The 20,481-nt window shown below is 40.5% G+C and overlaps 1 protein-coding gene across 2 annotated transcripts in view; it reads left to right on the forward strand.

Annotated features, from left to right (window-relative positions):
- The window catches only part of frmd4a (FERM domain containing 4A), a 145,066-nt gene that overhangs the window by 16,754 nt on the left and 107,831 nt on the right, over window positions 1-20,481 (forward strand). The window contains exon 1 of one of the 2 annotated variants that reach the window (XM_038299924.1): window positions 8,705-9,136. The exons of the other annotated variant lie outside the window; for it this stretch is intronic. Coding sequence (XP_038155852.1) covers window positions 9,104-9,136 — 33 coding nt within the window. The 5' untranslated portion in view covers window positions 8,705-9,103. Of the gene's footprint in view, window positions 1-8,704; window positions 9,137-20,481 lie in introns of those variants that run through there. 2 annotated transcript variants of the gene reach the window in all.

Raw genomic sequence — 20,481 nt, forward strand, 5'->3', positions numbered from 1 at the left:
AATTTACAGAATAATGAACAATGTTATTTTCAAATTTCAAGAATTTCCACCATGAAGACTTATATTTAATGTGAAATATGTACAAAAACCCAAAGGGTTATCTTTCCTAATTTTCTACAGCTTGATGTCATCATGTAAGGGTACACACATATATAAAGGAGGGGCCTTTGCATTATATATTTATTTGATGAGCATGATTTTCAAACCAGGCTCAGATTTTCAGTTGCATCATAATATCACACCTTAATTGAAAGTTTCAATATGCCGCACCAAAATATTAAGGTTCTCCCTCCAGCTTCTGTGTAAAAATCTGGTGACACCTCAATCAAACAAATATATGTGATGTATCTGATGAGGAAGCAGAAAACAAGAAAAAAAGACAATCAATTCAAATCCAATAAGTCTTTTAATGCAAACATGTACAATTTAACATTTTCTAACCCTGACAAGATTTAATTGATAATAGTTGATATTCTTTTCAATTGATGTTTTGAGTTGCCATTAATTTCATCAGCCTACGGGATGCACGTTTTATATAGTCTAATTGTAGCTCTCTTTCGAAAAACGAAAAAAATTGAAGTTGCACACAATTCCACAATTTTATCTTATCATTTGACCTTCTGAATGCCACTTGAACTTTAATATTTAGAATCACTTTAACATATTTGTCAACCAAAAACCTTATAAAATTAAAAAGATTTATGTCACTTTCTTTTATGGATCAGCACATTGAACCAGGTTGTGTCTGTTCAAATCTGTTTGACGGAGAAGTCACAAGGGATTAATCTTGGGGTCCAGCTGGGGCTTCAGGGATGTGGGTGAAGAGGAGAATGTTTTAGGGGGAGGTGGCCGAAGGGGGGTTGGGATGAGTATAAGGATAGTGTCCACTGCAGTGTAATTTACACTGCACTGTGCAGCATTGTGGTGTGATTGTTGTGTTTATAACCCTCTCTGTCTCAACCACCCATTCTCTTCTTCTTGTATATGTTGGTTTATTAGTGAATACGAATGGCTGGGGGTTGACACAAGCTGCATGTGAGAGTGTGTGTGTGTGTGTGCGTTTCTAAGTGATTGTAGGATTTGCTGACAGGTTCAATGTCAGCAGGAATGCATGATGGTGATATATGGGGCTGTATGTCACTGTGGCTTGTCAGAAACATGCACATCCAGCCTACTGAAAAATAATGATATAAAAAAACTCCACACTGCCACATCCTAAAACAATATTTGGAAGCTGGGTGCAAAAACATGATTTTTACATAAAAAACAAAAATATTTCTTCTTAGAATATACTTAGAGGAAAAATACAGCGAAATGGTATAAAAAAAAAGTTTTACCTGGAACTAAAAAAAGCTGATGAGTTGAACATGAATTTTAACAAATAATGATTTTTTTTCAACCTCATAGCTCCAACTTTAAAGAAAGTCTCCAATGTAGGAAACTGCTTTGGTTCTAACAACACCTCTGGGCAAACCTCTTTGACATTTCTCGAATTGCAGCATCATCGATGCATGCATTTACAATAATTATTGGTTTCTGTGTCTGTTTCATTATTTATTGTCTAAAGATATTTTAAGGCAATCGTCTGACAAGCACTTACAATGTTCTCTTAACAGCAATATCATCTTGAAATATACTTAGAGGGCAAAATTTGTACAATTTTCTCTTGTCAGCTGAGTTTTGGAGAACTGCTTATAGTTACATTTATTAAATTAATCAATATATACATTTAAAAAAAGACCAAAATTAAAACAAAACGTTCTCATCAGGTTGGTGAGAACTGAAAAAATACACAGTACATTTTGCATTGTTTCTGTGAAGTAACACTTTAAAAGTGCATTTGCTCCCAGTCGGAACTGGTGTTAAATAGAGTAGTGTATATATTACTCCAGTTTATGTAATAACTCTTAAAGAGTCAATGTACTTTGACACTACATATTTAACACTGTTGAATTTACTGTGTAGGTTGCATAATACAGTGTTGATCAAATACAAAACAAATCTTACCAAAATCCTCAATTTATTTAGATTTATACAGTTGAATTTGGTTTCATTATGTAAAAACTTGTATGGTTTCATCCTGTGATAATAAGGAATTCAGGAGAATAGTTGTCTAAGTGCTCTAGCCTTGAGGCTCAACAACCCTATTATTGGATTGCAAAGCTCTCTGCCACCAGTCACATCTGCTTGTAATTTAGAGCATGATCAGTCTGTATTTTACTGAAAATAAATTACCTACAGTACAGGTGTTATTCTGAAAACAAACTCCAAACCAGTCTACTTAGTATTTACGCACATTTCTTAGGTAAAAACAAACAAAATATACTGGTATACATCCAGACTACACCTGCAGTCAAACACCCATTTCAACCTGGATAGCCTCTTGCAGAGAACAGCTGCAATTAGAAATGTTTTATTGACATGACTGAAATAAGTTATTTTGCGCTCGGGCCCAGGAAGATGACTTTGATGCTGTGAATCAACATTTGCTTAGATGAGTAATCTAGAAAAGGAGTATAATAGCCTTCCCCCCGGGGCCCGGACACTGGGAGTGGAATAAGCCAGAGGGTGAGTGGGCCTAGGAATAGGGGTCCAATTCCAAACCGCCCCTTAACCACTAACCCTTAACTATCAAGCGTCACTCCCAACAAAGTCTCACTCGCAGCTATGGTATAAACGAGAATGGGACACCTTCTTCTCCCTCCAACAGAAAAGGAAAGCAGTCGTTGCTATGGCAAAACAGTGACATCCCATGTGCGTGGCTGTAGCTCTATGGCGCAGGTTAACGCAACATTAAACATTTTACCCTTTCTTAAAGACATGTATACAGTCATATAAAACAATTTCAGGGAGGACCTGCCATTTTGGAATTACATGTTTGTTTGTTTTTTTGATGAACTAACTTCTGATTTTCTGTCATTGTGAAGAAGATGCAGCAAAGTAGCGGAATTTACATTTGGCAGAACGTGTTTTGTCCGCCACCAGGCCGCTGCTACACCTACTACCAAACTCAAGCTCAGGGTTAGCGCTTAGGGGCCGATTTAGGACTGGGCCTGAGAGTGAGGGAGGAAATGAGTAGGAGGTGAGTGGAAGTTCTGCTGGTGTGCCGGAGCGAAGCTAGGCCAGAAGCTAAAGGAAGGGGATCTTGCAAGATGACTGGCTCTGGAGGAGGTGCTGTCCCGACGTTGATTGGTTGAAACTTGAGTGTGGGACATCGGCAGGTGGTCCAGGTGATGCTGATAAGAGTCTTCCAGTTTTAATTTTCTCTTAAGCATCATACTAAGAGCTAATTTTGATTATTGTCACAAAAAAAGAAAGGAGAATATTCAGTAACTAGAAAGTTATTTATCTTCTTCTAAACTTTATGCTAAAAAAAAAAAACAGCTGCTGATGTCTCCGTGGGCTTGTTGTTACATCCACGGATCTCATCAACATTTTGTAAAAATATGGTCCTTGAATGAACTAAGTTTGAACTAAATGAACTAAATTTGTTTGCTGTGCCGCCGGTGAGCATCCACATCAATACAAGGTTGTTCTGTTAAAATGTCTTGTTCATTGTTTTCCATAATGTACTGCAGGTCATTGCAAATCCCCAGCCAGATACAAACTTATCTTAAAGTTCATATTTTGCTTCAAAAACAAAGAGAATGTAGATTATGAAATACTATGGTCTCCATAAAAAAAAAAAAAAAGAAAACAGTTACAAGCCTTCTCTCCAGTGTTGTAACAACACAACAATAGGCCCATAAGCACCATTATCTGGGTGGGCCCCATATGAAGTACAACACCCCACCCCGCCGCTGCCATAGACAACCGACCCAAAATGTGCCCCATACATACACACTTCATCATTTCATCATTCTTCACCTTCACTAGACATGGATGTACTTTAGTATACTCTGTTGTAAAATGAGTCTTATTGGGCTACCTGGAGTTTCATAGCCCCCCCTCCTAACCCACGCCTTCTCCAATCATCTCCTGGTTGCAATCTTCACTCACTGTAGCAGTAAAGACCACCATTCCCTCTTTGGTTCTTTGAAAGAACGTGTTTATTTTGGGAAGTTTTTTTTCATTTTTCCAGCAGCTCTTATTTGCTTTTTCTTTTCTGGAATCTGCTCTTTTTGGTATCCATCGTCGGTAACACATTGTACATAACGGCTATGGTTTTATCTACGCTCTGGATTACTCATAATTCCAAGTTGTATTGTAAAAACTAAAATACTCAAATACATCGTTCTTTTAAGATCTTTATTGCGATTTGAAACATATTATATGAGTGTATTTTTTACCAACCATCTAATGGACTATACACAGTTATTTACATAGTAATTAGAAGTACCACTGTCTGCTTTGCTATTGTTGTCGTGTTTAAATGGGTCACCATCATGTTGAAATCTGCCATGTTTTGGGGTATAAATAAGGTCCGGTCTGTCATCCTAGTATCAGGTTGGTTTAAGAGGAATTTTTAGAACCATCACATCTGCAAAGAGACGTCCCAGTCCTCAGTTGTGTAGGGGGCCAACCAGGTGTCAGTGATGGGGCCCCTAAGCAGATGCATAGTCTGCTTACCGATAGTTACACCATTGCTTCTCTCTCAATTATTTACTGAAGTACATATGTTAAAGTGCCAGTAGCTCTGTCGGCTGAGTGTTATTGATCAAGTCCACACTTTATTGTGCTAAAATATCTATTTCCTTTCTGCTGGGCAGTAATCAATGCTGAAATGTGACAGAAGGTTCCAGTCTATCTACTTTCCATTTGCAGCAATAGTCATTCCAAAGTGTGATGGTCACAGTCCCATAAAAACAAAACTTATCATCTGTTGAACAGAGGTGTGGCTGTTTTTGCAATACTGGCTTCCCTTCTTCTGTTATATTTACTGCCAATTGTAAAACGTTATCAGTCCTTATACCCTTAGATACATGTCAAACCTGTAGTTTGCATTTTTCACCAAATCCTACCTTGAATTTCATTTACAAAGTGATTTTTTATTCAGATTTTTTCTGTTCAAAATTGTCACAACCTATCCTTCTATCTACATACTGATGATTCTATTAAAACAACTCTCACTTGAATGTTTAACTTGTTCATTTCTTTTAGGAAGAGATGATTAAAAATTAAAGAATTAATATGAAAAAAAAGTCTCTCAAATCGTTTGTGAGGTTATTATTAAGCTAACAGAGATGGGAAGTAACGAAGTACAAATACTTCATTACTGTACTGAAGTAGATTTTTCTGATATTTTTACTTTACTTTACTACTTATTTTTATGGCGACTTTTTACTTCTACTCCTTACATTTTTACGCAAATATCTGTACTTTCTACTCCTTACATTTAAAAAAATTGGCTCGTTACTTTAGTTTTGAGTCATTTCAATGGAGTTACCATTATTATTTTTCACGTCATCAATACCAAATTCAATCTAATTGGATGGGAATCTACGTTGCATTTGACGCACCACTACAAGATGAATCGACAGATTCGGCGGTATTCATTGGCGGCAAATCATTGCAGCTTGGTGGCGGTGGCGTTAGCATAGTAGCATGGACGACGAGATGATTGAAAATGAACACAACGGAGATCTAGTCCTATTGGCAGACATCCATTTAAAATGTAGGCAACGGCATGAAAAAAGTGGTTTCTACTTTTACTTTTATACTTTAAGTAAATTTACAAGCCTGTACTTTGTTACTTTTACTTGAGTAAAGAAGTTTAATCAATACTTCCACTTTTAGCAGAGTATTTTTTAACACAAGTATCTGTACTTCTACTCAAGTACGGAAAGTGAGTACTTTTGCCATCTCTGTAAGCTAATCAAATTACACAGATAATGCTGAAGGTTATTTATGTATGATGTAAAGCATGGAAAGGAAAACCACGATAAAATAAGTTGTAATCAATTACGTTTATTTTAACACGCTTTTTGTCTTTCCTGGACAAGGTGGAGAGACCAGACTAAAAATAATTGAGAGAGAAAAAGAACAGACTGAGAATGAGCCCCTTACTTGGTTTCATGTAGTTAAGACAGAAAGGCTTGTCAGAGTCCGCAGGCGGCCACCTGAACCACAGTGTGTCATTTCACTTGATACTTAGATCTAAAAGCTGTGTTAGGAAAGGCTGTTTTTGGAGGAGTGCTCAGTTTTTTTTATTTATTTAGGTATTTTTACAGCTCTCTTGGCTTCCTTTTGCTCCTCTCCCTTATCGACATAGTTCTCATGGTAACAATGAAATAGAGGAGAAGATTTGTGTGTTTATAGTGTATTTTCTAAAGGAGAGAACATTTATTATTTGCAACTATCATTGCAGTCGTCTTTTGATGGAAAAAAGGAAATAGAAATATGATATTGAATGCATTAGAATAGAATAAAATAGAATAGAATACAAAGGAGATAACTAATAAAACATTAAAAACATATTTACAACATGAGTAAAAAATATTGTATAGTTGTTAAAAATAGCATATGCAAAAAATAAAATAAAAACAGAAGTGTGTAGATGATATTTATTTTAAAAAATGTGCAAAATATTTATACATATTTTTGCACAAAAGCAACAATAGAGTTTTTACCAGAAAAGTGAAAATACAGCGGTAATGTAAAAAGTAACTAAGAGCAAAGATACTGAATTCTAACAGCAGCTTGGAGGAAGTATTTATGATTACACTCCTATTTGCATTTTAAGGAGCTTTCTGTAACAGTTTTCTAGGTGGAGTGTATGACACTGTCTAAAATGAATGTCAGATTTTTCAGTGTTTCTCTTTCTCTACACCATTCCAAACATTTAATTGTCATTTACAACTTTGTATTAAAAGATAATTAGTGCTTAGCCTTATTAGATTTTGTCTAAAAATTCTCTTGATGGGTTTTAAGACTCTAAAATTGTTGTGCAGTCTACCCATATTGATTAGAGGTTGAAAACAACAGGTGAACTCTACCGAGTTTTGGCAAATGCACACTACTGGTGGGGCCTTTTGTCATATTGGTGATGATACAAGCAACTGTGACAACAGCAACATTATTGCAAAAATAATGTTTGAAAACTGTTAATCAGAAAGGGGGAGAAAAAAACGATCATTTCATTAAGGTAAACAGAAAAAGATAAGCCTTGCTTTAAGACCACTTATTAAAAAATTTGCATACTTTTTACAGACTACAGACTCTGTAGTCTTGGCTGAATTTTCTTTTCTTTAACCATAGTTTTCATCATATCTTGTATAAAAACATGTTTTTTTTTAAGAGCATGTTGCACAGCTAGGGCATGACATTGGGGAGTGTTACAGGAGCTCTGTGACAATGACTACGGCTCTGCTTTTTACACATTTATGAAAAGCAATCTGTATATATGTCTTTTCACCTTTGTTCTATTTGACTAAGTCAAATGTGGGATTTGTTTTAGTTTGTGGGACGCACAAATCTGAACATCTGGTTACCTACATTTTCACATGTCTGAAGTATTTCACATGTCACATGGGTAGGCATGTGCAGAGCTAGGTAACCACAGTCGCCATGGCTTCCAAACAACTATACAAAAAGAAAAGTATACTGAGACTGTTGACCAGTGTACAAAAGCATTTTGTGCACATTATATCCACAAAACCACTCCAGTCAGGATGCACCTGTATGAGAGAAGTAAAACTATTGCAGACAAACTGCCTCCAATATCTTACTATGACACAGTTTTTACTTATTGAAGAGTGAATGGAGGAGCTTTACAGCCTGAAATCCATGGGCGCATATTATCAATGTTTAACAGGCTTTGTAAAGGACATCAGAACTCTTCACGCAAATAATAAGGTTCATGTGATTGGCAGATTAGTTAAATGCAATAACATATGCAGGTCATTCATATAAATGATCAAACAGTCTTCACGGTTGGAATCACCCTTTACCATTTTTTAGATACCCAATTTGTTAAAAGACTGTGGTAGGCTTATAGACTTATTGATATCAGTTCTTAATGACCCGTTGGGTAAAGACAGTTACGGGCTGAGACTCCATTTTATTCTGGGTTAGCTCCAAGGTCTACAATCAGAAGTGACTGGAAAACATGGGAGGCCTCTCATAGGCGCCATCCTGATCAGTTGCCAAAAGCACCTCGATTGCCCCCTTTAAATAGCAGTGTCAATATACTGTAGAAAAGAAGATTTTCCTCTTGGTATTTTTCTTTAGTCCTTGTTTGGCTTTTGATGTGCCTAGGTGGGGAAATACTATGGGTGAGTTTCAGCAGGTTAGGAAGCAACAAAACAAGGTCTAAATATTTGAGTTGGTGACTCATGCCTTTTCTATTCTGAGATTAGTGGTTCATCAGGTTGCTAGGCGATCGAGAGCCACTATTATCTAGAGGGACAATGGTGGACCAAAGAGCCCTCTCTCTTCTTTTCTCTGTTTTTTTTCTTTCTTTCTTTCTATCTCCATCCATCTCTTTCATAAACATACAGGCGCTATAAATGTTTGCTCTATCTCACCTCCAAAGTTGGGCGGGAACCAGAAGTAGACAGTCAACAGAAGGGATTCTCAATGAGGCTGAGTGGGTGAGGGACAGAAGGCGGAGGATGGGAAGAGAGAGCCAGCGGACGGAGGTCACTGCAACGGAAAAAAAAAAGACCCACAATCATTTGACACATTGAAGGGAACAAATGTAGCTAGAGGCACTGAGGGAGAGTGAGTGAGGCAGGGGGGAGAGAGATAAGCTAGAGGATGTAGGGAGGAAGGCAGAGAAGGGAGAGACCCTTTATGTGCATTGCACATTCACAGCACAGGGGTTCACGGGGGAAGATCACACATCTGCTGACAGGTTGGAGAAGGAAGGAGAAGCACCAGGAGTTTCTCACTGCCCTCTTGCCTTCTGCTTCACACTGTGCATGTGTGCGTGAGTGTGTGGGTGCATATATGCCTGCACACAATCCCACTACGCGCACAGACTCTCTCTGTGTGCCTGTCAGTGTGCTGGGCTCTCTGGGTGGGTAGAGAGCTGTAGCTGAAGAAGAGATGCTTGCTCTGAGGATGAGACAGCGTTTCTAACAGGATCTATTTGCGGATTGGGATAATACACCGACACAGCTGAGGGGGCCTCACAAACCCACCGGAACCAACCGAATCAGCTATGGAGGGACTGCTGTCTCCAATGAGGACGAGGGTAAGTTACCATGGGGATTTCAGAAAATGGCAACTACTGTTTTAACCATAAAATCCATCATCAGAAAGACAAATGTTAGACAGCATGTCTGGTCAGATGCTGGACTGTTGAGGTAAATTATTCCATTCAATACTTAGAACATTTTTAGTATGTGGGAGAGAAGATCCAAAATGCAGTGAACAGGCAGTAGCTGTGAATGTGTGTGGGCGGGTGTGTACATAGAGATTAATGAGGCACCCCTCTAAAAGAATGAGTCAGTGTTTCAAAGTGGTGCCCATCTCCAGTCAGCACAAACTGCGCGCCTATAGATTTAGGCTGGGGACAATCAGAGTGGAGACAGGGGTGCAAGGGAGTAACTGGCCACTGATTGTGTGATGAGTCTGATGAATTTCTAAAAGTGGGGATTCATTATTGTTCTTGTACAACATAACCTTCTCTGTATTAGACACTCGCTTCTCATCCAAAATTGTTTGGATGAGTCTGAGGCTGTGTCCATGATAAAGAGACCCCAAATTATGGTAGGAACACAATACTGAAAATGCCAATTTCCTTTCATATTTTCTGATTGGTGATCCACAGGCCAAACACTGTAAATTAAATTTTCTTTCTAAAATAATCCTTAAATTAATGAAGGCTGATAACACAAACGCATGTGAATTTTGAATTAAAACAATTTAAAAAAAGGATTAGACAGGCCACACCTCAAAGATAATTAAACACTATCAGCCAGCAATGCTATTGCTTGTACAGCTCTATAAAATATGCATCTCTGGTAGTAAATTGATTCAATGTGCCGCAGCATTTATCTTTATGCACTGTTAATAAGTTGCATATTGAATAATACAAACAGGTGTCTCCCTGCTTTCTATTTTACAAGCAGTTATGGCTTGTAAAATAAATTCTTAACTCTAAAGAGTGTTCCTTTCATTTTTCCTCTTGTATTATTTTCCTTTTCTATCATCTAGATTTTCTTCAACCCTAAATAGATTCTTGTGCAGCAGCTTAAATGAGAAAATCCACCTGTATTCTCATCTTAGATTTTATTCTGTAAATCCCTTCTATTTCTCTTTTAGTCGTGATTTTGTGAGATGTTCAAACCATTGATCCTTTTATCTTGCATCACCACCATCTGCTAATCTCTTCTGTTTCACCTCTATATATGCAGTCCTTATTTTCCCTTTTAAGGCAGCTTTTTCTTTGCTCTTCTTCTTTATGAGCTGCACAATTACTTTTAGTATTCAAGCCAAGTGTTGGGCTTGTCTGCCCACCTGTCTGTCTCTCCTTCTGTCTGTCTGCTCCTTGCCCTGTTTTTGGCATGAAATACAAGCGTTATAATTGGTGTTTGCATATCAGACCGTCATCTAGTCGAAAGAGAAACCTTAGCAGGGTTTTTTTTATTCTTATTTTGAAGATAGACTTGGCTTGTGTGATATGGCGTAGAATCAAGACTGTGCCGTCTGCTATTCTGGCCAGACTTTGCACTTTGGTAAATCTATCCAAGTCATTTTTAATAACTAAATAGCTTTCTCATTTATCTTCATCAGCCAGATTGGGCTTCTCATGCCGGGTAGTGATGGGTTGCTCAGTCTTGGCATCAAAGTGAGTTTAGCAGATTTGTTAAATTGGGGAAAGATGATCAAGCAGAGGAGTCTGTCAAAGTTTGCCTTGCATAATCTCCTCCTAATGCCCTTTCACTTGGCTTCTGAGATGAAAGAAGTATCAAGTGTGGACATTATTATTTTTTGGGCATTATCTTTTTAACAACTTCATGGCTATTAAAACTTTTCAAAAGGAAAGATTTCTAATAATATATGTCCTCACATTAGTTTACTTACATCTACAGTAACTAAGTACTGTAAACCATTATTAGGAGTTGTTTTTGTGAAATTTGAGGTATGAGCTACTAAAGAGCAGAACTGTTGTACACCATAAGCAAAAAAAAAGAAGAAGAAAAAACAGTTTTCTTCCTGATTTTAAAATAAAGAAAATACAGGAATAACATTCTTCTTAGGCAAAAGGAAAATAATCATAAGATGCATCAAATCTAACTTTTACCAGAACACTTAAATTATGGAGAAGAATTAGCCATTGCTGCATCCATCTGATGAAGCCAAGGGATATAAATTTGTATATATATATATATATATATATATATATATATATATATATATATATATATATATATATATATATAAAAATGGCCACTTTCTCTTAAGCATCCTCTTCTTCCTTCTTTATTCCCTTTTGTTGTACATCTCCTCTGTGTTTCCATTCAGGATCAAGATAATGTGCTCTAAGAAGAAAGAGATTAAATTAAATATTCGCCAGTGAGCTGTTTGTCTCTGTTGGCAGGTCAAACCAAACATAACATGTAAAGTAAAGTGATCAAACAAAGTAGTTGGGAGAGTAAAAGATTAATATTTTGAACAATAGTTTAAGTTTTTCTTCAGTTTCTTCAAAATTCCTAACATTACCAGTCTCATTATCTCTGTTCTATTTGAGTCTATACAGTCATAATGTATCTTAAAATCTGGACTTTCCTTCAGAAGTCCCCAAATAAACATAACTTTTTTAAATTAACTTCACATATTTGCTTAAATCCAAAAACTTTGGAGATAACCAAATAGAGCATTAAAAGACTCAAAAAAGACTACTCCCTGTGATGTATGTATATAGGTCAGTAGGACAAGGATCTGAAGCTTCATAAAAGACTTCGCTGGAGAACATATGTGCTGTTGCAACACGGAGTAAGTGTGTGTGTGTGTTGTGTATCAATTCTCTAATCGGCTCATGAGTGAGCAGATCAATGGGGAGTTGTTATCTAGAGATTAACCCTGTCAGTGTTCTATCAGTCTAATCAGAGAGAATCTTCTTCAGCTCCTCTCTTACTATTTGTTGCTCAGAGCTGCTGCTCTCGCCCTCTGCCTTGTCTCCTGGTTTCTCTCATATACCTATATCTTTTTCACTACCAAAGGGACATTTAGTTTCTGTTATCGTTCTCCCTTTTGGGCTTTGAGTTTTGAGTTATTTATGTAATTTTATTCTGTTGATCTTTGGTTTATTTCCATTTCATCTTATATTGAATCTGTGTTGCATTTTTTGAGTTACTCTCTGTTGCCCCCTTGTGCCTGTTTCCTTTCCCCTTGGCTCCCTTCTAGTTACTTCTATCCACACCTGTTCCATATCAGCTCATTACCTCATTCTTTGTTCTGTCCCACTTGGCTCTCCATGTTTTTCCCTGTATCCTGGTTTTTGGTTTGGTTTCCTATATTTTCATTCATGGACTTTGTTTCTGTTGCTTTTTTTTAATAAGCAAAACTCACTTCTGCCTCCTCATCTCTGCAATTAGGTCCTCAACTAATTTCCACCAAACCTTACAGATTAATTGTAGTTTCTCCTCCGAGTCACATGTGCTTAATCTCTCATCTGTATATACAAGTCACACTCCTCTTTTCTTTCGTAAAAAAACTACATTTCATTCATTCTTCCGTCTTCCCTTTCTTCACAAATGTATTTCCCAATCAGGCAGCTGTCCTGGTAGTTAAGGTCACTGTGGAAAAGAGTGAAATTCAGCCATAAGAAGAGTGACTGGACCCACTGTCCTGAATCCCAACCCGCCTCACTGCTCAGATGAAAATAATTAGGGGAGAAAGGCAGGGTTTGTGGGCTAAGGGGTTTGTCGCAGAAGGTGGGGTTGTCTTTGGCAGTGCAGTCAGACACTAAGGCACACACATCCATACTTTGCCCCTTCACAGCAGGTTAGCTGGCAGAACTTTAAGGCCAAAAAGTCGCCAAAGGGATGTCTGGTGGCCAAAATCACATGATGTACATGAGTACAAACACACACACAGAGGTACAGAGATGGACACACACACACGCACACACATATGTTTACTGAATATGGAGCTTCATCCCCCAGCTGTCATCGTTGCTACTGCCATGTTAATTGTCAAGGTTAGTTCAGGAGATGACACCAAAGGGATTAAGTTTAGTGTCAATAAATTTTCAAAGCTTAATTTTTTACTGTTTACATGAAATTAGTTCAGCTTGTCGGGCAGATTATACAATAAATCTAAGGGATCTTCCCTCATGATAAAAGAGGTATGTTATGGGTTATGTACAGTCTTATTTCCCAGCCACACATACAAATTAGATGCTTTTGGTCTGAAAAATCTTAGTGAATTTTTTTTGTCTTTTCAGCCTTTCTCAAAAGTCTAATTTCTTGTCACGATTTGGTTAAAAGGTTTAGATTGGACCCAAACGCAGAAGCTGGGAGGCAGAGGTGAATTCTTGGAGGGTTTATTGCAAGATAAGGCAACAAAAACAGGTATCCAAAAATCCAACTTAAAAAATGGTAAACAAAAACAGGAATCCAAAAATCCAACTTAAAAAATGTTTAACAAAAACAGGAATCCAAAAATCCAACATAAAAATCAAACACTAACCAGAACCATGGAGACATCAGGGAAAAACCAACAAGGAGCCAGGGTGAGGAAAGGTAAAGACGAGGAACCAGCAAAGAGGGACTGCAGAGGGAGTGTATTTATGGCTGACTGAACAAAGGTAGAGGTAATGAGCTGATAGGGAACAGGTGTGATTAGAGCTGACGAGGAAGCCAAGGGAAAAGAACACAAGGAGGCAGCAGGGGACAGACAGAAAAACCTAAGCAACTTAAATGAATCCAGACACACCAAAAAAGCTAGAAATCAATGAAAAACCTGGCTAAACTTGAAACAGAAAACTTAAAGAAAAACAACAGAACCAAGATCATTACAGAGCCCCCCACTCAAGGGCGGATTCCAGACGCCCCTTTAATGTCCAAAAAGCAAAAAAAAAAAAAAAAAAAAACAACCCAGGGTGGGCGGAGGGGGAACCAGGAAGGGGGGCAAGAAGCCAAAAACAGTCCAAGAAACAAAACGCAACCCATCCAGAGTGGGCGAGGACAATCGAAAGTCTCTGAAAGGCCGGCCGCGGGGCCGGAGGCGAGGCAGAGTCTCTGGAGGGCGGCCGCGGGGCCGGAGGCGAGGCAGAGTCTCTGGAGGGCGGCCGCGGGGCCGGAGGAGAGGCAGAGTCTCTGGAGGCCGGCCGCGGGGCCGGGGCTGAGAGAGACGCCCTGGAGGCCGGCCGCGGGGCCGGGGCTGAGAGAGACGCTCTGGAGGCCGGCGTCTCCAATGCAGCAGAAACCTAGGAGGAGGACGCCGCCTCCGCTTCTGTTGCTCTGCAACAGGCTCAGAGGGAGCCGTCGACTGCGGCTCTGGAACAGCCTCGGAAGGGGCCGTCGACTGCGGCTCTGGAACAGCCTCGGAAGGGGCCGCCCACTGCGGCTCTGGAACAGCCTCGGAAGGGGCCGCCCACTGCGGCTCTGGAACAGCCTCGGAAGGGGCCGCCCACTGCGGCTCAGGAACAGGATCAGACTGGGCCGCCCACTGCGGCTCAGGAACAGGATCAGACTGGGCCGCCCACTGCGGCTCAGGAACAGGATCAGACTGGGCCGCCCACTGCGGCTCAGGAACAGGATCAGACTGGGCCGCCCACTGCGGCTCAGGAACAGGATCAGACTGGGCCGCCCACTGCGGCTCAGGAACAGGATCAGACTGGGCCGCCCACTGCGGCTCAGGAACAGGTTCAGACGGGGCCGCCCACTGCGGCTCAGGAACAGGTTCAGACGGGGCCGCCCACTGCGGCTCAGGAACAGGTTCAGACGGGGCCGCCCACTGCGGCTCAGGAACAGGTTCAGACGGGGCCGCCCACTGCGGCTCAGGAACAGGTTCAGACGGGGCCACCCACTGCGGCTCAGGAACAGGATCAGACGAGGCCGCCCACTGCGGCTCAGGAACAGGATCAGACGAGGCCGCCCACTGCGGCTCAGGAGCAGACCCAGAGGAGACCGCCGACTGTGGCCCCGCATCAGGAACAGACTCAGGCGGGGCCGCCCAGTGCAGCCCAGGTACAGCCTCCGAAGGGGCCGCCCACTGCGGCAAAGGAGCAGACCCAGAGGTGACCGCCGACCGCAGTTCCGGATCAGGTTCTGAGGGGGCCGCCGACTGTGGTTCAGGAACAGCCTCAGAGAGGGCTTGGAGCGCCCACAGAGGGCTCTTGGAGGCTTGGAGCTCCCGCTGAGGGGCTCTTGGAGGCGTACTCCCACAAACCCCAAAGTCTGAAGCCTCTTTGAAAGTGTGCTCAGGGGTCTCCAGAGGGCACAGAGCGGGCTCAGGGGTCTCCAGAGGGCACAGAGCGGGCTCAGGGGTCTCCAGAGGGCACAGAGCGGGCTCAGGGGTCTCCAGAGGGCACAGAGCGGGCTCAGGGGTCTCCAGAGGGCACAGAGCGGGCTCAGGGGTCTCCAGAGGGCACAGAGCGGGCTCAGGGGTCTCTGGAGCTGGGCTAACTAGCCTGCTAACGGCCTCTGGTGCTGGGCTAACTAGCCTGCTAACGGCCTCTGGTGCTGGGCTAACTAGCCTGCTAACGGCCTCTGGTGCTGGGCTAACTAGCCTGCTAACGGCCTCTGGTGCTGGGCTAACTAGCCTGCTAACGGCCTCTGGTGCTGGGCTAACTAGCCTGCTAACGGCCTCTGGTGCTGGGCTAACTAGCCTGCTAACGGCCTCTGGTGCTAGGGAAACTGGACTGCTAGGAGCTGATGGAGATGGCAGAAAAGGGAAAAGATCTTCCCTCTCCCCATAAAAGAAACCCCAGAGATCTGACTCTGGTATATGGGGAGCTCTGACTGTGGGGGGTGAAGTTATGAAAGCAGGTCTAAACCTACCAACCCGAGAAGCTAGCTGTTTGTCATGGAGGTGACGACTAAAGCCATAGGGGAAACTAACCAGGTTAAGAGAGGGACTGAAAAAGGAGTCAGGCTGACCCTCCGGAGAGGGAGAGGAGGAGTCAGGCTGACGCTCCGGAGAGGTGGTTGTCTTCCTCCCCCGGCGGCGTTGCTTGCGCCTGGAGGAAGCAGATGGCAGGGGAGGACCCACAGCTGGTAATGGTGGGGGAACAGGATCGGAGGTGAGAGACAGCAGAGTGGGAAGGTGATGGAGTGATGGTTTGGGTGGTGGAGGTCTATTGCAGAGTTGGGCGAAGGCGGCTTGGCGGTTCCACTCCAACTCCTCGAATAGCTCAGATAAAACTGGGGGTGATAGAAGTGAGGAGTTAGAGAGGAATACTGGCTTCAACTGGTCAGCCGCACTCACCCTCTTCCAAGGCGGACTGAGAGCGGCAATGGAGTCCAGAGCATTCCTGAGAATAATGGAAATTCTCCTGGGGGCGTCCGGGCCGTGTTCTGCTGGGTCCATTGTTGGCTGGTTCCTTCTGTCACGATTTGGTTAAAAGGTTTAGATTGGACCCAAACGCAGAAGCTGGGAGGCAGAGGTGAATTCTTGGAGGGTTTATTGCAAGATAAGGCAACAAAAACAGGTATCCAAAAATCCAACTTAAAAAATGGTAAACAAAAACAGGAATCCAAAAATCCAACTTAAAAAATGTTTAACAAAAACAGGAATCCAAAAATCCAACATAAAAATCAAACACTAACCAGAACCATGGAGACATCAGGGAAAAACCAACAAGGAGCCAGGGTGAGGAAAGGTAAAGACGAGGAACCAGCAAAGAGGGACTGCAGAGGGAGTGTATTTATGGCTGACTGAACAAAGGTAGAGGTAATGAGCTGATAGGGAACAGGTGTGATTAGAGCTGACGAGGAAGCCAAGGGAAAAGAACACAAGGAGGCAGCAGGGGACAGACAGAAAAACCTAAGCAACTTAAATGAATCCAGACACACCAAAAAAGCTAGAAATCAATGAAAAACCTGGCTAAACTTGAAACAGAAAACTTAAAGAAAAACAACAGAACCAAGATCATTACATTTCTAAGGGATTTTGCACATGGGCTATGGATTTGTGCATTCCGAGCTGTGCATGATTTATGCTCACTAAGAATCTCTAACAAAAGGATCAATATTGAAAATAATCACAACCAGGTAAACTAACTGGCTATTTTGCTAAAGTTTGAAGGCAGGTGGTTGCAGTGATTTCTACCCGTATCACATTAAAGGAGGGTGAAAGCCCAGAATGTGTGCTGTGTGAGGCATGTTACATTTTCTTATTTCCCCTTGACGCATCATAAAAGAAAAGATCAAATAAAATGGTGCCATTAAATAAGGAAAGCAACACCTAAACTGTAACCTTTTCCAAATTTTCCTATTAATTTCCTACAATCAATTTGTAGGCAACTTAAAATAATTTCCTATAAAAATGCGAAAAAATAAACTAATAATAATTTCCATCTTTTTTTATTACAGCATTTGTTTTAGGGTTTAAGTATTATAACCAAGTCCTTTAGATAAAAGATATAATTGGCTTCCTCTGTGTTGACGTATCAAATAGATGGTCTCAAGGCATAGTTTTATGGAGCAGTCTTAAGAGGATGACAATTCCAAAGTTTTTTGTGCTGGAATCTGATTATAAATGCCATTCCCCTCAGAAATGTATTACAATCATAGATATATATGATGAGTACACAGAAGACCAACAATAGGCCCACCACCCCAATGCAGAGAACAAATCTGTATTTAACTGGAAGTTTCAAAGGTTTTCAACTTCTTTAATATTTTCACATTCTGTCACTTCAAAATAACAAACACTAATATATTCAATGTGTATTCTGTTGCACAGACCACCCAAAAGGGAGCTTGGCGTGTATATTCAGTTCCCCATGAGCAATATTATGCAGTTTGTTTGCTGCAAATACAATTGCATGACTTTTGGGTGTTGCTTCATTTAGCCTGTTTTTAAAGAGCTCTGTTCAAAGACTGGATGAAGAGCATCTGTGTTGAACTTTGACATACATCTAGGTCTGAAATGGCAGTTGTCCATTTAAACATTCAAAAACACTTTGATCAAAGCCATCCAATGGGAATCCCACTAGAAAGTGATCATTATTACCGGTACTAGTATCAGGTGTTTCCTATGCTGTCATAAGTTTCTTTTCAGTAATGTCCTGTATTAAGCTCCATCCATCTCCTTAACCATAATGATTCCAAAACCAAGTTTAATACTTGATATGATGTAGTCGGGATGATGTGTACAGTCAGTGTAAAGCAAACGGAGCAAATATGTCAACTTTTATTCTCTATGTATCTATTTTGTATATCTGTGTATTTATTATGTCACATAAAAAAAATCTAATTTCCTGATCTACCCGATCAACAGAATTTCTTTCCTATTGTTCTTTTTTTTTTTTCATCCACAAGACAAATCTAATCAGCCATTGGCAGCACGCCGTCCTGGATACGTGTTGTCAGAGCATTGAAATATAGCTGAGCTAATATAGCTGCATTTATACTGGAGCATTATGCTGCACAAACCTTTATCACTTGAAACACAGCACGTACATTTGGTCTCCTGCGGCAGCTGCTTTGTTCCACTTCTGACCTGATCACACGAAGCGAGGTACACTACTATGATTACAAATGCAGCTTGCAGCTCAAGGTTGCCATCACTCCTCCCACACCACAGAGACTCACGTTCAGTCCCTGGCTACAGTCATTTTAGCTTCTGGCTTTCGTGTTCTTTTGAGCATAATTAGTTAAGTGGGAGACTTAAAGCCTCTAAGGAACATTTTCTGTACTAATGGCATACACTGGTTGGCTTTAGGCATTCATTTGTGGTTTAACTGCCTCTAGGTGAAGCTTCTACCTGAAATAAGAGGTTACATACTGATCCTCTCATGTTTATTAGAGCTATTTCCAGACATACAGAGAGAGCTAGCTGCTCAAAGACAGCAGCTCAAAAGAAAATCTTGGATAACTTTTATTATTTATATTCATTTTAAAATCATTAGGTTTATGACGAGTCTTTGTCCACATTGCAGTTGTCATTTACTTTTCCTTGCACTGATGCAAGTTGATGCAGTAATTCATGCAAAAGATGGCACAGACAAGAGAAAAGAAAGACTATATAGAAGATGTGCTTTTTATGGGATGATATTTCTGTTTAAAATAAAAGTCTTATTTGATTTTAATGTAATATAACTTCAGTGAAACTGGTTTGGAGTTTTTTTTTTCAAAAACTACAATCAAAATTAAAATAAAGAAGGCTTTAAATATTTCACTAATGAATACAATATATGTGGTACTGGTATCACTTTCTGAAGCTGTACCAAAGAACTTTGAATTGACCGCATATTTAGTTTTATTAAATAGTTCTTGGATGTACTTTGTTTTCAAAGTTTCATTTTATTCAAGAAATCTTTAGCCCAAGCACTACACCCCCATTTTACGTTTATGTTTGTCATGCTCTGGTGCACTAATGGCTAATTTATGGTTTCCATACATGGCTGGTCATGGAGACATTGAAGAGTGTACACATGCATGGCAGATTCAAATTATCTGCCTCAAGAAAACAAGAGCATGCAGAGTTCCCTCCTTTGCACGCTCCATGTCACACTCAGCTGGGAGACATATGGAAACTTATGTGCTGCCATCACACTATTTAATTAATGTACATCTTTCAGTTTCATGATGTCCTAGTCTGAGTAGGTGAGGAAGTTCATGGATGGATGGATGGATGGATGGATGGATGGATGGATGGATGGATGGATGGATGGATGGATGGATGGTTCTAAAGAGAAACAATCATTTTATTAATACTTTCTAAAATTGCAGCAGTAAATGAAACGTTTGGTAAAAGTGATCATCTCTAGTAAAATTTTTATCTTTCTATAGATGATCCCCAACTTATATTCCTGAAAAAAATTCTCTAAGATTTGTGTGCAAAAGAAATGCTGCATTTCAAATCAATATCATCTGGTAGAATTCAATGTGTTTTTAGTCCTGCTTGTTAGTAGTTACCTCTTTGACCGTCAACACACCTTGTGTGCTTTTGAAGATTGCGAACTGTTTGCCAGAATTCCTGCTACCACCTCTCTCCCATGTGTAGACAGCTGTCATTACGCTGAATTAAACCCAAATATGAAAACACGCTTTTTAAATTGATGCTCATCAATCCTCCAAGGGATACTTACATGGTCCTAAACGTCTCTCTGACCCTCTGTGCTCTCGTTATGGCTTGTTAAAACAATTAAAGGTGACGTGTGTCAGATTTATAGCTCATCTGTATTTGGGTTTACACATAGATGTGTGGGTGTGTGTGTTTTATTCAGAACAGATGTGAGCATCTGCCACCGCTGCGGATGCTATTAATACACTTCTAGAGGTGTTTGCATGTAGACTGCAGCAGCTGTTGTTATTTGTTCTGCTGTGTATATGTAACTTGTCGTTCCAAGTTGCTTTACATGATAGATTTTAAATACACATTTTTCTTACAGATTGTCGGTGTTGAGATTTGCTGACG

Source organism: Cyprinodon tularosa, unplaced genomic scaffold, assembly GCF_016077235.1.
Source record: "Cyprinodon tularosa strain WSP-4 unplaced genomic scaffold, ASM1607723v1 ctg44, whole genome shotgun sequence".
Classification (NCBI taxonomy): Eukaryota; Metazoa; Chordata; class Actinopteri; order Cyprinodontiformes; family Cyprinodontidae; genus Cyprinodon; species Cyprinodon tularosa.